At 47.6% G+C, this 13,139-nt stretch overlaps 6 protein-coding genes and 1 non-coding gene across 7 annotated transcripts; 2 read left to right on the forward strand and 5 right to left on the reverse strand.

Annotated features, from left to right (window-relative positions):
* Positions 1–536: 536 nt before the first annotated feature.
* On the reverse strand, positions 537–1,097 carry BO87DRAFT_419556 (uncharacterized protein; the record flags this gene model as incomplete). Its single annotated transcript, XM_025626951.1, has 2 exons — positions 537–971; positions 1,026–1,097. The coding sequence occupies 2 exons, from the start codon at positions 1,095–1,097 to the stop codon at positions 537–539; spliced, it is 507 nt and encodes a 168-aa protein (XP_025475119.1).
* Positions 1,098–2,307: 1,210 nt separating this feature from the next.
* Positions 2,308–3,521, reverse strand: BO87DRAFT_401188 (uncharacterized protein; the record flags this gene model as incomplete). Its single annotated transcript, XM_025625588.1, has 3 exons — positions 2,308–2,832; positions 2,874–3,113; positions 3,519–3,521. The coding sequence occupies 3 exons, from the start codon at positions 3,519–3,521 to the stop codon at positions 2,308–2,310; spliced, it is 768 nt and encodes a 255-aa protein (XP_025475120.1).
* Positions 3,522–3,846: 325 nt separating this feature from the next.
* Positions 3,847–5,058, reverse strand: BO87DRAFT_319338 (uncharacterized protein; the record flags this gene model as incomplete). The annotated part of the gene is made up of 3 exons (XM_025619842.1): positions 3,847–4,528; positions 4,583–4,966; positions 5,015–5,058. Coding segments are annotated over 3 exons (1,110 nt in total), but the record flags the coding sequence as incomplete, so codon positions are not given.
* A 4-nt stretch (positions 5,059–5,062) lies between these two features.
* Positions 5,063–5,795, forward strand: BO87DRAFT_319389 (beta-ketoacyl reductase; the record flags this gene model as incomplete). The annotated part of the gene is given in 2 exon segments (XM_025619846.1): positions 5,063–5,273; positions 5,287–5,795. Coding segments are annotated over 2 exon segments (720 nt in total), but the record flags the coding sequence as incomplete, so codon positions are not given.
* Positions 5,796–6,625: 830 nt separating this feature from the next.
* BO87DRAFT_t241 lies at positions 6,626–6,697 on the reverse strand. Its single transcript has one exon. It is a non-coding gene; the product is annotated as a tRNA-Ala (tRNA).
* A 2,057-nt stretch (positions 6,698–8,754) lies between these two features.
* BO87DRAFT_319327 (sugar porter family MFS transporter) lies at positions 8,755–10,600 on the forward strand (the record flags this gene model as incomplete). Its single annotated transcript, XM_025619841.1, has 4 exons — positions 8,755–9,057; positions 9,111–9,367; positions 9,420–10,108; positions 10,173–10,600. The coding sequence occupies 4 exons, from the start codon at positions 8,755–8,757 to the stop codon at positions 10,598–10,600; spliced, it is 1,677 nt and encodes a 558-aa protein (XP_025475123.1).
* Positions 10,601–11,377: 777 nt separating this feature from the next.
* On the reverse strand, positions 11,378–12,373 carry BO87DRAFT_430423 (short-chain dehydrogenase; the record flags this gene model as incomplete). Its single annotated transcript, XM_025627544.1, has 2 exons — positions 11,378–12,034; positions 12,077–12,373. 2 exons carry the CDS (start codon positions 12,371–12,373, stop codon positions 11,378–11,380), a joined length of 954 nt encoding a protein of 317 aa, XP_025475124.1.
* Positions 12,374–13,139: the final 766 nt, after the last annotated feature.

The following is a 13,139-nucleotide window of genomic DNA, read 5'->3' on the forward strand; positions in this document are numbered from 1 at the left end:
TAAAGTCAATACCCATGTGTCCCTGGTCTAGTATTCAGACACGACAACATGCCTCTTCTTTAGGGGTCAAATTGACGAGACAGTATAGGTCTTCCTTATTGTATCCATCATTATCCGTTCCTTTCCTCATTCAAGTTCCTTTCAACAAAGTTCTTCGATTTTGACACAAGTCTCAAGTTGATTATATCTGCGGTTGCATCATGCATCCAGCACTTAATACTTTCTACTAAAATTCCGTCGTTCACTCTGGACAGGCTCTGTTTTAGGTGCATATATTCCTGTTTCGATAAGCTAAATTAAGGACAGACTAGACACAAAAGAATCGAAACACAATTTTTGCGCAGGTTGACTGCCATCACCCGGGTATCGGCCAAACCCAGACAAACATTGACAAGAAGCACTACAAGCCCGCGGTGAAAAAAAAAAAAAAAAAAAAAAAAAAAAAAAAAAAAAAAAAAAAAAAACGAGCGAAACAGGACCAATCGAAGACCCGTAGGCAGGGACAATCACTCCCACCCCACGATCTCAACATTCAGTTAGTGGCAGTATCCATTGGACATCTGGTAAGCCTGAAGACAGCTATTGCATCCATTCTGGCGACAGGTGTTCTGCGAGGTACAATCGGCCGTTCTGCACATATCCTGGCTTGGCATTCCAGTACCCGTGGGCAGTGACTGGGACACGCTGCTGGGCGCCCTGGATGGTAGCTGGTCAGAACCAGGGTTGAGCAGCTGGTCAAGGTCCGTAACTTCGCGGCCGTCAACGCCCTGGAACACGCGTTGAAGACGGGCTGCATCCCGCTGTGGCAGATTTTGGATGTACTGGCTGATTTGCTGCGGGCTCAGTTGCTGGTAGGAGACCACCCGGTTGGCTGCGTCAACGGATCTCAAAACGCCGTCGTTGCCGAGAAACAGGACTCCATTGGACGACTGAGGGATGTTGTTGATGATGTCGGTGACATTCTGGGTGCTCTTTGGTGGGTTAGTAGGTTTGAGGTTCTGTTTGCTAGAGAAGAATCTACTTACATTGGACGTGGTGGGTACGGCGGGAGCGAGAGCGAATAGAACGCTCAAAACAGCCAGGATCTGAGCCTTCATTTTGTTGACAAGGTTTGAGTGCTTTTTGGATATATTGGAATGTCTTATTTGTTCCTTGGCTGAGTGTGGTTGCTGGTGATGGTAGAGATATGGTAGGCGAGAAGGACGTATTTATATTAGATTGCTTCCTGCAAATGTGATATAGCCTTAGGCATCTGTATATATTTTGCCAAGCTGGCTCCGACATGTTCCCAGGTGTAAGCTCATGGCAGCACAAAGATAATAACGGTGCTGCATGATGGACTGTGCAACTCTCGGGTAGCATTGCTGACAGCGAGACGGTGAAATGAGCAGGTAGTGGTAGTGTCATCACCTTGTTATGAAAACGGGTTTCTTTGTCAACTAAATAGAAGCTACTAACAAACTTGTCCTCTAGCATAATTTGAGAAGCAATTATGTAACGTTGGGTTGACCTCCAGGAGAAGAGCGTTATACCGCAGGGCGTCCAGACGCAAAAATTTCATACATAAATTGTCCAGCGGTTGATGTCTGACAACGAGGAAAGCCTGACAAACTGTGACACAAATCATGATAGGCCGCAGTCTTATTTTCGTCGATTAGAGTTATTATATCAGAAGCTTCATCAGCTTTTTCTCCAGCTTCAGCTGTTTTACCCAAAATCAAGCAGCGCTCATTTCACAAGGCTTCTAGGGAGTGAGGCGGTAGCATGATCTTGTGTTCCGAGAAGAAAGGTCTGGATTCTTTATTCCACAGTAGCCGGGCACGTCTTGGGGTAATCAGATCAAGTATGAGGCGTATGTACCATCTAAGCTGACATACCATTTCACTTGACATATCACCAAATGCATCATGTTCGCGCAACATGGTAGAACTTCCCATTATAGCCTCGCTTACGACAGTTCCATATATAGATACCCCAGCTAGGCAGTTTTGCTTGAGATGTTGCGTCCCTACGGCCAGGTCGGGGTGGGATCGTGATGACGGCGTCCCGATCAATGCAGGTGATGTCGGTCGCATTATCGCTCTCAGCTAGAACGCTACTCACTCATTTGACTATGTGCAACTAACATACGTATGGAGGCAACTAGTCCGTAATGGTATGACGCGATAACCTCTCCTGTTCAAAAATAATCTCACGATTCCTGTCCGATATGCCACGAACCTCAGGGAAACCAGGAATATCAGTATGATCTAAATGTTGAAATATGGTCATTGATACATGCTTGACAAGAACAGACTCCCTTAGGAGTCAATCTATGTGGGACTCATGAGAATCCTCATCGTGCTCCTCCTCCCCAACTGATTCAAAACTGATCCCTCCAAAGGGGTCAAACAAATCCCTATTGTCACGGGAAGCAGAGCACTCCCGCAATTCATACTGGCCCCGTAACAGCGCATCACGAATTGCTAGCTGATGTTTCCGAAACGGAATTGTACCAGTCTCCATTCCTGCCAACACATCAAAGTGAAACTGACGATGTTCAAGTCTCAGCTGCTCGGCAAACGACTTCTCTTTCAAAGCTGGAACATGCGCGTAGAGATAAGAGATTTGGCAAGCCAAAACGAGTGATAGCATTTCATAGTTGCTGGGACATTCTAGCCAGCTCTCGATTAGCGCATCCAGGAAGCTTGCCAGTGGCGGAAATGGCACCTTGAGCGACGGCATGATCTCTAAAGGCACCCATTCCAATCGAGCGTTGTGTGTTAAATAAAACCTCCAGTCTGCCGCAGGAAGGAGGACAGTTCTCGTCTGGCCCTTTGGGGATATCAAGCGCTGTTGAGGGAAGTCCACCAAGTCCACTTTGCATTTCCAACGAGATGTGGTAATTGCATATCGGAACTCCACCCGGCCTTAGCCAGAAGATTGGCAGCCAGCTCAATATCTTTGACCAGAATATACAGATCAAACACAGCAGTAGGGACACCGTAGTGGACGAGAGTGTCTTCAAACCATACAACGTGGGGAACTTGATGTTCAATAAGCACTTGGCAGACACTGTATCTTATTTCGTCTCCGCCTTCTCCCGTGCCAAGATGATAGTTGAGCCTGATTTCCTCAGGTATTAGCAGTACTTACCCCCAATTGCCATCCCTGCATCTGTCCTGGACCGTGAAAAGCTGCCCTTGACTCTCATTGTTATCAAGAGAGTCTCATATAATTCTATCCTTACAAATAAAGGTGGAATGGTACTCAATCTTGGCCATATCCTTACTACAACTTCATACAAACACGCGCGGCACAGTCACTATGACCAAGAGTATATATAGCTCGTTAACATTGAACGGTATTCTACAAAAGGGTAAATGGGGACTATACTCAGTGGGCGTTACGCTAGGTTGATTACATATATGACTACGTATGCCACATATCTAATCCTAGCTTACCTGGTTGAATATCAGTCACGCCTTTGCCTTGTTATCTGCATCTGAGTACGATGACTTTTCTGAGAGGCAAATTGCCATGGTACCAAGTCTTTCTTGACTTGGATAATATATTCAATTTGTTCATAGCGGGTGCAATTTTATTATATTTCTTGCATCTTCTTTTTATTGTTCTCCAAATGACTTAGGCAAATGAATGGGACTTTGTTCTAATTAGTAGCAAGCATGGAATGTCACATCGCTCGATGGCCAAGTCATTCCCGTCATTCGGTGATCGACATCTTGGCTATTGCGCTTTTATACAGTTAAAAGTAACTCCGTCAGACACTGGCTTTAGCAGCAGCAGCATCATCATCATCATCATCATCGAAATAGTATATCTGGTCCGCAGAATAAAATTATACTATTACTCCTTGAGATATCTGATATTCGGTCTTCTCCAGATCATCGCAAGGGCCAATAACTGAGCGACAGAAAATACCGCCGAAAGCTTGATCGGTGCGCTGTAAGCCATTGCGAAAACCTCGCGGACACTAATTTGGATCTCTGATGGAAATGACAGAATTACTTCGGTTGTTTCTAAAAGAGCGCTCAGCTCTTCAGGTGGGAGGATGGATGAGAGCCGGCTTTGAAGATAATGATTGAGAATAGCAGCCGACGCTGCCACGCCCAAAACACCACCGAGCATTCGAAGCTGCAGTCCAATTCCCAAGGCGATGGACTGATCCTTTTTATTTACCACAAGTGGCGCGATCATGGTGAATGTAGCCATAGATAGACCTACACCCAGCCCACCCAGTGCCAGATATCCAAATTGGCCCGTCCAAAGCTCCGTGGTAGACGCGATTCCCGAGAAAAGAAACAACCCTATAGCCTGAAAAATAATACCAAACAACGCAATGTAGCTAAACGGCACTTTGAGACGGCCAGCTGAAAATGAACAGGCCATGATTCCAATAGGACAGCTCAGCGCAAATGCCAATAGCTTGTCGCCCGCTCCAATCGGTGAGCTTCCGTTAACGGTTTGAAATCTTTGTGGAAGATTGAGAACACAGGCTGTCAAGGCTAGACCCGTTGTAAAGAATCCTCTAGAAGTCGGCTCGTCAGTGGATCTGTTTAGCTTGGAAGAAGAGGAAACATACAACGCGGCACCCATGAAAGCGCGGTTCATTGTCAGCCTCCATGGGAACATTGGAATGATTTCGGAGTCAAGCCGATGAATAAACCACTCCCACAAGATAAATACAATCCAAGACAGTCCTGAAATCACGAGGAAACGGATTACCATGGCGGAGGACCATGGGAGCCTGAAATTTCCCTCTTGGAGAGCTGCAATGATAAACAAACATGCTGTAAAAATAAGAAAGGAACCAACGAGGTCTAACTGTCGGAAAGAAGTCACGATCTTATTCCATATTCTGATTGACTTTGGTCTGGACTCGTCAGTTGACGCTTCGGGTTGATGTGGGAAACGGGCCGGTAGAACAGAGAATATTAGAACAAAGGCAAGACCGCCTGCTGGAACACTATGCAGATTATCACAGCAAGTATATTCAACAGTAAGATGTACCTACTTGCACAAGAATACCCAGTGCCAGCTTCCACCGCTTGTTAACGCGGATCTTGACTTCTTTGTTATGTTCAGCTCCCTCTCTGGTGGTATTGGACAGCCTGGCCAGATTAACTACGCGGGCGCCAATACCTTCATGGACGCCTTTGCGCAATACCGCTCGAACCTGGGGCTTCCGGCCTGTGCCATCCAGATAGGTGCAGTCGAAGAAGTGGGATACGTGGCGGAGAATGGGGGAGTCATGCAACAGTTTACGCATACTGGTGGCCTAGAAAGTGCGGTTTCCGAGCAGGAGCTTCTTGAGGCCGGTGACTTCGACATCGAGGAACTTCTATCTTGGAGTTCGCTCCAACATGTGCTTAAGTACCCCGGGTGAGCGTTCTCTGTGGAAGGGCGATATCCGAATGGCAGCCTACCATAGGAATGAAGATGCCAATCCCAAAGTAAATGCATCCTCCAGCAATGATCTACAGTCCTTCATCACTAAGGCGAAGGGCGACGCTACTTTGCTGGGTCAGTCTGAGTCTGCTCAGTTCCTCGCTCAAGAGATCGGCAGGAAGGTATGTGATTTCCTGTTGAAACCAGAGGAAGAGTTGCAGACATCGTCCTCTCTGTCGGATTTGGGATTGGATTCCCTTGTTGCTATTGAGTTGAGACAGTGGTGGAAGTTGGTTTTCGGGTTTGATATTAGTGTGCTCGAAATGATGGGGATGGCGAGTCTAAAGGCTCTTGGAGCGCACGCTGCCAAAGGCATGCTGCGCTTGTTTCATGGTGTTGAGGAATGAGTCAACCGACGGTTTGAGGATGTTTTCGCCTCTGATTTTATGTACTTGGTGAGGTGACTGCATAATACTACACCACTCAATGTTGTCTGGCCGGAACCTTTTTGAATGAACATACATAAATATTGGTCTCGCTAGTTGATTTAATGCACATTGTATACATAGCTTTTTCCAATTCTCAGATGTTCTCTCGGTGGTTCCACGCAGTATTGCAATATACCATATAACTAGTTGTAGGTTACCTCGGCAAACCATGTTTAATTTCCACGGGATTTATACGGGATAAGATATCCAGCTACTTAGTCCGAGTGGCACCCTAGCTACTTATCAAGCAGAGATAATCCCAGAGTAACAGAGGGTATGGGCGAGCTGTCCACGGCAAGATCCACAGACCATTGTTCGAGTGAGCGGGAACTCGGCATGAAAGAATCCGCTATTGGCAGCACCAGCTATCGTCTATCTTTACTACAAGCAGGTGAGACGTGGTTAGTAGAATTCAGGAAAGCTTATACTTACTTTGTTAGCGTACCAAAGAGTCCAGTGCTTGATACTTCCATGGACTCGGGTACTTGGTATATTCCCATGGTAAAACGTCGCTCGGGGTTTTGGTACCCCGGTCGGAAGCTTGTCGTTGGAATTGAGGAGACGACTTCGACTAAGTCCGTCAATTTAGGCCATAAGAAAAAAAGATTTCTTGAGAGTGCTGGTGTCAACGGTCGCACAATGCTGTGTGATACAATTAAAGAGTTAAATTAAGAAGGTGGGCATGTCCGACCGGACGGAAGGGCGCAACAAGGGTGTGTGAGTCAATATGAAGGGGAAAAAAAGAAGGTTGGAGCTGCGGGGAATCGAACCCCGGACCTCTCCCATGCTAAGGGAATATTATACCACTAAACCACAGCCCCGTTTCTTGTTGAAGGACTGCAATTCTTTTGGCTACACAAATCAATCCTTAAAGATTCTCCCCTTTTCTAGAATATGGTCTGTATTTCAAAATCGCCTCTTATGTTGACTCCAATGGTCTCTGGCTTGAGACTAAAGGTAAGCGCAAGAAAATACTAGTTATCAGCATACATTTGTCATCTTGACCTCTTGGAGTTCCCTAGTTAGAAGTTGTATTTGCGATCAGTTGATGTTCATAGTCACTTACTACCGATGATGACCCGCTTGATTCACCTTTTACTTACTATTACGGCGGCATTCCATAGCCCGTATAGACCGGATGTTACCTCCGCATGGATTTCGCACTTCAATCATTCCCTCATGGGTCAATCTCTTCACTACCAGATACTATGATCATGCCCTGTTTATACTCTATCTATACTTTGCTTACTTACTAGTAGTTCTCCCGGTGTAGTGTTTCTACCCGTCTCACCTGCCCACGCCTCTTTTCCGCCCGATTCTGTTGCCTCTAGCAGCAGATCCTGTGCGCTTTAGGGATGTCCTATCCTCCAGATATAAGTAGTACCGCTAGGGTGGTATCTGGTAAGAGATTAGAATTCTCTGTAGATACACTCAGAATACCCATGGCTACCACTTCCCCAGATAAGAGAAGCCATTACGATCATCCCCTAGCCTAGGTTGTGTTCTCCCTTATATTAGCGACCTTCCGCAGTGCCAGTACACTTGATTCATGCTACAATACCATTTGTGGCTGTTAATCCGTGTTATAAGCAATATACAAGCCTCCCTTTACGTTGACTGCAAACGGAAAGTGCCGTGTAGGAGCCCGAGTAATGCTACTTCCTACCAATCAGGTGATGTCGGACGGGACCGACGCGTCGCCGCGTTTTAACTTCACCAGCTCATTTCAGTCACCAGCTCCTGGCAACCTTCTTGGAGATAATAGCAGTCCAGATGTCATGATTTTGAATGTGTTTATCAAATAAGAATTGTCAGAGCTAATACTACAGTACCTTGAATTCTGGTTTACTTCTGTCGGATTCCGACCAATCTTCAGCTAAGATGATAGCAGGCGCCACGGCGTGCAGATATTAGTTATAGCATCGCGGAGCAATCAACCGCCCTGAGCACAAGCACCCGAGTTGCCGGACCCCGTGTCAGCATCCCACTGATGACAATCTTCCACCACAAGTACACAGTCGAAGTTGACATACAAATCCCTACACCCCCTCCTAAGATGAGTCGCAAATCATAATCAAACCCGGCGGGGACTCCGGCTATGAGGTCGACCTTGCAGTGGCCAGTGCAACGCTGTTCAACCCAAATATCGATCATGCCATTCAGAACGCCGCAAGAGGTACGGGGCCATAAAAGCATGTTACCGATGGTTCGTCGGTCAAAGGACATATGACGAGAATCAAAAATGTACCGAAACGCGCGGGGAAGGCTTCAGACGTAGGCCAAGACCCCAGATCCCGAGCTTTGGCGGACCGATTTTGAGCCATGGAACCCAGGTGGCATTCACACAGCTGCCATTGGATTGTTGCAAGTCAACCTGTCATATGTGCCGGGGTAATTTCCCCTCTGAGTGATGACATAAGAATTGACTTTCCCCGGATCCCAACCAGAGATCGGTCTTCCCCATCAAAATGCATGCAGCATGACATGTTCGGTATGACCGAATTCCCCGAACCCCAGAGTTACAATCTCGGCCCATGTCAGAACATCAGTGGCTGATGCGGAGTCCCATGGGCCAGAGTTCAGGACCACCACGTGAGCAGCTGAACACTCATGCTGGGGTACCCTTGTCCGAACAAAGTATTGGAGACGAGTTCCTTTTCGCCTGACAGACAACCAGACAAAGAAGCAAGCGAGTCCAGTCTAATTGATGACATCACGGACCCATCATGCGGAATTGCTGCCAATCCTCCCTTCGTCTATATATTTGGAGCTTCATGCCTGACTCTCACAGCTCAGTACCGCAGGGAGACTGTGCCATTACGGTCTGAAAATTCGACACCTACTTTAAATGACAAATATGAGATTGCCAAAGGTCAAAATGCCTCGTAAGAGGCCGCAAGACGAATTCAATGGTGATGTGTTGCAGCAAGAGGCGCAAGCCACCGGCCCCAATGGCCAGAAATCTGAAGAGGAGACAGTGGATACACCTATCCCTCTGCTCACGTGGCGCTCTTTCTTAATGGGTATTTTCGTGTCAATGGGTGGTTTTCTTTTTGGCTACGACACTGGCCAGATTTCGGGCTTCTTGGAGATGCCGAACTTTCTCCAAAGGTACGGACAACAGCATGCCGACGGAACATACTATTTCTCCAATGCCCGTTCGGGTCTGATCGTCGCGCTGGTAAGACACGCATGGACAGCTTGACCCAAGTTCAAACTTGCTGATAAGCGCAGCTATCAATCGGTACCTTGATCGGCGCTCTTATTGCGGCTCCCATCGCAGATCGCATTGGCCGGAAATGGTCCATCAGCGGCTGGAGTGCCATGGTGTGTGTTGGTATAACCATACAAATCTCTTCTCCATTCGGCAAGTGGTACCAGGTCGCCATGGGTCGTTGGGTAGCTGGTCTCGGCGTTGGGGCTCTATCATTGCTTGTTCCCATGTATCAAGCAGAAACTGGACCTAGGCACATTCGTGGATCACTTGTTAGGTATGCCTACAAACCTGTGGTATTATTATAATATGGAGGCTAACGTAAACAGCACCTATCAGCTTTTCATCACACTTGGAATATTCGTCGCTAATTGTATCAACTTCGGAACAGAAGACCGGAATGACACTGGATCCTGGCGTATTCCCATGGGCGTCACTTACATTTGGGCCATCATCCTGGGCTTCGGAATCGCACTATTCCCAGAAAGTGCCCGATACGACTATCGTCATGGAAAGGAGGCTAAAGCAGCCCGTACCCTCTCGAAAATGTACGGGATTCCTGAAAATCACCGAATGCTGAAGCTCGAGATCAACGAAATCCGGCAGAAATTCGTGGAGGAAAAGGAACGCGGACAGATAACCTGGTCCCACCTATTCCATGCACCCCGCATGACATATCGCGTGGCAGTTGGAGTCGCCCTTCAAGCACTGCAACAGTTAACTGGTGCGAATTATTTCTTCTACTACGGAACTACGATTTTCCGAGGCGCCGGTATCTCAAATTCCTACGTTACACAAATGATCCTAGGCGGAGTAAATTTCGGAACAACATTCCTAGGGCTGTATTTGATTGAGAACTATGGTCGTCGACGATCCCTGATAACAGGAGCATTGTGGATGTTTGTCTGCTTTATGGTTTTCGCCTCAGTGGGCCACTTCTCCCTCGACCACGAAAACCCCGAACGGACCCACACAGCAGGTGTGGTCATGGTTGTCTTCGCCTGCCTGTTTATTCTTGGTATGTCATCAATGGCATTTCTCCACTCTAGTCCAGTTAGTCCCAGCTGCTAACCGCTACAAAGGTTTCGCATCAACATGGGGTCCCATGGTGTGGACCATTATCGCAGAGCTGTATCCCTCCGAATTCCGTGCCCGCGCCATGTCGCTCGCCACAGCATCCAACTGGCTCTGGAACTTCCTTCTCGCCTTTTTTACCCCCTTCATCACGAGTGCCATTGACTTCCGGCTCGGCTACGTCTTTGCCGGCTGCCTCTTCCTTGCGGCGGGCCTGGTTTACGTGGCTGTCATTGAAGGCCGTGGCCGTACACTGGAGGAGATCGATACAATGTACGTTATGAAAGTACCGCCCTGGAAGAGCTCCAAATACGTGTTTCCCGACATCGATCCGTACGATCGCCGCGGCTCGACTTCATCCAAAGCAGGGGCTTCTCATGTTCCGCAGGTGAGCGGTGGAAACGAGACGTTCAGCCCTCACACAACTGAAGTGTAATTCTTGATTGCTCCGCCTGTTAGGAGATATGTGTGGAGCTCCGAAGCACTTGGAAGCCGGTAGTACACTTCTATGATAGGCTCCATCGGATTTCATGATCACGCTCAGGAAATGATGTCTCTTGTTGTTTATAGGAGTTGCATCATTGTAATACTTGGCTGAGAGACGTTTTTTGTATACCATCCCATTTTGTTATGTGTTATGATGCGACGTTATGTACGTATGAGTGATGAACTATTGCTATGGCTTTTTATGATCAATTCAAATTCAATCAACTTTGTGCCACACAGAACATATCCAAAAACAACTCAAAAACCGCACACTAAAGAAGTAAAGACCCAAAGAATCGTGATATTTGATGCATACTCTATAATTCATAGAACTCCGGCGTCTGCTCCACCTGCACAAGTTCCGGCCTATCCGCGCTGTACTCAATGATGAGAGCCATTTGTGCTTGTCCAGGTTATGCACTAGCACATAGCCATGTGGGAATAGAGATGTTAGCCTCAAGAATGGCTGCTTTTAACAATGCGTAGCTTGTTGTATTATGCGATCACGGTTGACATATTCATATCCTACATTATCTCTCATGCTCTAAGCTTCTTGATGAACTAGCGTACAGTTTTGCATTATTGACAACCGTACGTTGACTGGTCTAGTATGGCGAATAATAAAGTCATGCTTCCATTCTTATCCCAAGAAGACTGACTAGCTATATACAGAATTATTACATCACGCCTCTCGTCCCACAGGAAGGAGAGTAAACCACTGATAAATTTACTCATCTTTCAGGCCGACCAACTCCAAGCTCAACTTCCAGAACTTCCTCTCTCCGTCCACATCATACGCCCAAGAAGCATACCCCGGACCCCAGAGACCATTACTAGGGTCATATGGCTCAGAAATCTGACAGTCCTCCAAGTACTTCCCTCCCTGGCCCTCAAGTTCCTTGGCGACAGCCGCCAGCACAGTCGTGGCAGCACCCTGTTGCGGACTCTTGAAAATCTTTATCAGTGTTTCATCTTGACTCCAAGCTGTCTGCTGCTCCTGCGAAGTATGGCGCTGGAGATCCGTATTGATGCCACCCGGATGCAAACTAAAAGCATGAAGGCCCTGAGCACCGTACTGTCTCTCAATCTCGTTAGCGACCCAGATCCCTGCAGTCTTGCTCTGGCCGTATGCCTTCCAGGGCTCGTATTCGCCCTCGAGACTGAGGTTGTCGAGGTGGACGCTTGAAATTCTGTGAGCGGCGGAGGAAAGGATCACGACACGGGAGTTAAATTCGGGTGTTGACGAAGCCAGCAGGGTGGGCTTCAGAAGGTAAAAGAGAAGGAAGTGCGCGAGGTGGTTGCTGCCGATTTGAGTCTCAAAGCCGTCTATTGTTCGGCCTTCCGGGCACGCCATGACGCCAGCATTCTCGATGAGGATGTTGAGCTTCTTGCTCTTAGACTTGAAGTCTTCTACTCAGGCGCGCACGGAGTCCAGGGTGTTCAGTTCCAAGTGAAGAAAATGGACTCGAGGGCTCTTGGCTAAGTCGCCGAGATTGGCCTCTGCCTTTTTGACATCGCGGACGGTTAGGTAGAGGGTTGCACCGGTGATGTGGAGTGCGCGCGCGGTCTCGACACCTAGTCCGGAGGAGCAGCCGGTGATTAGGATGGTTTTGTCGGAGAGCTTGTCTTCGAGGTTTTGGTCTTTGATGATTTGGAGAGCGGTTGGGCGGGCGTCACCGGGTCCTTGAGGGGACTGGTGGGCTGCAGCGTATTTGGAAGACATGATTATGGTGTTGGATTGGGAGTGGATAAGTGGAGTTGATCGTGTATGTTGTTTAGCTGATGATAGATAGGCGGGGGTGAATACTGCGCAGTATTTGTAGGTTCTCCTGCTCGGCGATATGGCAAATTCATCATGGATGACATCAACCAGTGGATCAAAGACTCTCATTAAGTCCGACCAAGTCCCGGATGGGCATACATTGTAGGATCATCATGGCCTGCCATACTCGAAGCACCCTAATGACATTCATACTGAACCCCCACCTGTTTGCATAGGGATGTACTGCCGCCTTGTACAATGGCATTAAAGCTTAAAGTGCTTACTGGAATATGGTGCTGACACCGGGCTCGTGCAGCAATGTCCGAAGAGAATCAATCCATCCTCTTGCTAACAGGGTTAAACTTTCAAGGACCTTTGGAGAACCGCCTATGGATGAGTTATTGAACTAGGGGAAAAACTGTCATTTAGCCAATTCGTCAAGTGGGTCCAGGGGCATGTCAGCTTGTGCGCGATCCGATGTGATTATCCTGGGATGTCGGACATGACGGTGTTAAGGCACGGATCGGACCGTGGTTCATTGTCAGCTCGCTAAGTTATGCCTCAATAATTCAGTATCCATGGAAATACCTCAATGCAACTTTCATTGTGTATTAAACTTCAATAATCTGGAATGATGTAACCGCTCATTTCCGAAAGTGTGCCAACAAGGGTGCGCAACCGTCTAGCTGAGATAGGATTATTTCGCGGGGGATGATTGTAAGGATTG

This window comes from Aspergillus neoniger (genome assembly GCF_003184625.1).
Source record: "Aspergillus neoniger CBS 115656 unplaced genomic scaffold BO87scaffold_46, whole genome shotgun sequence".
In the NCBI taxonomy this organism is placed as follows: Eukaryota; Fungi; Ascomycota; class Eurotiomycetes; order Eurotiales; family Aspergillaceae; genus Aspergillus; species Aspergillus neoniger.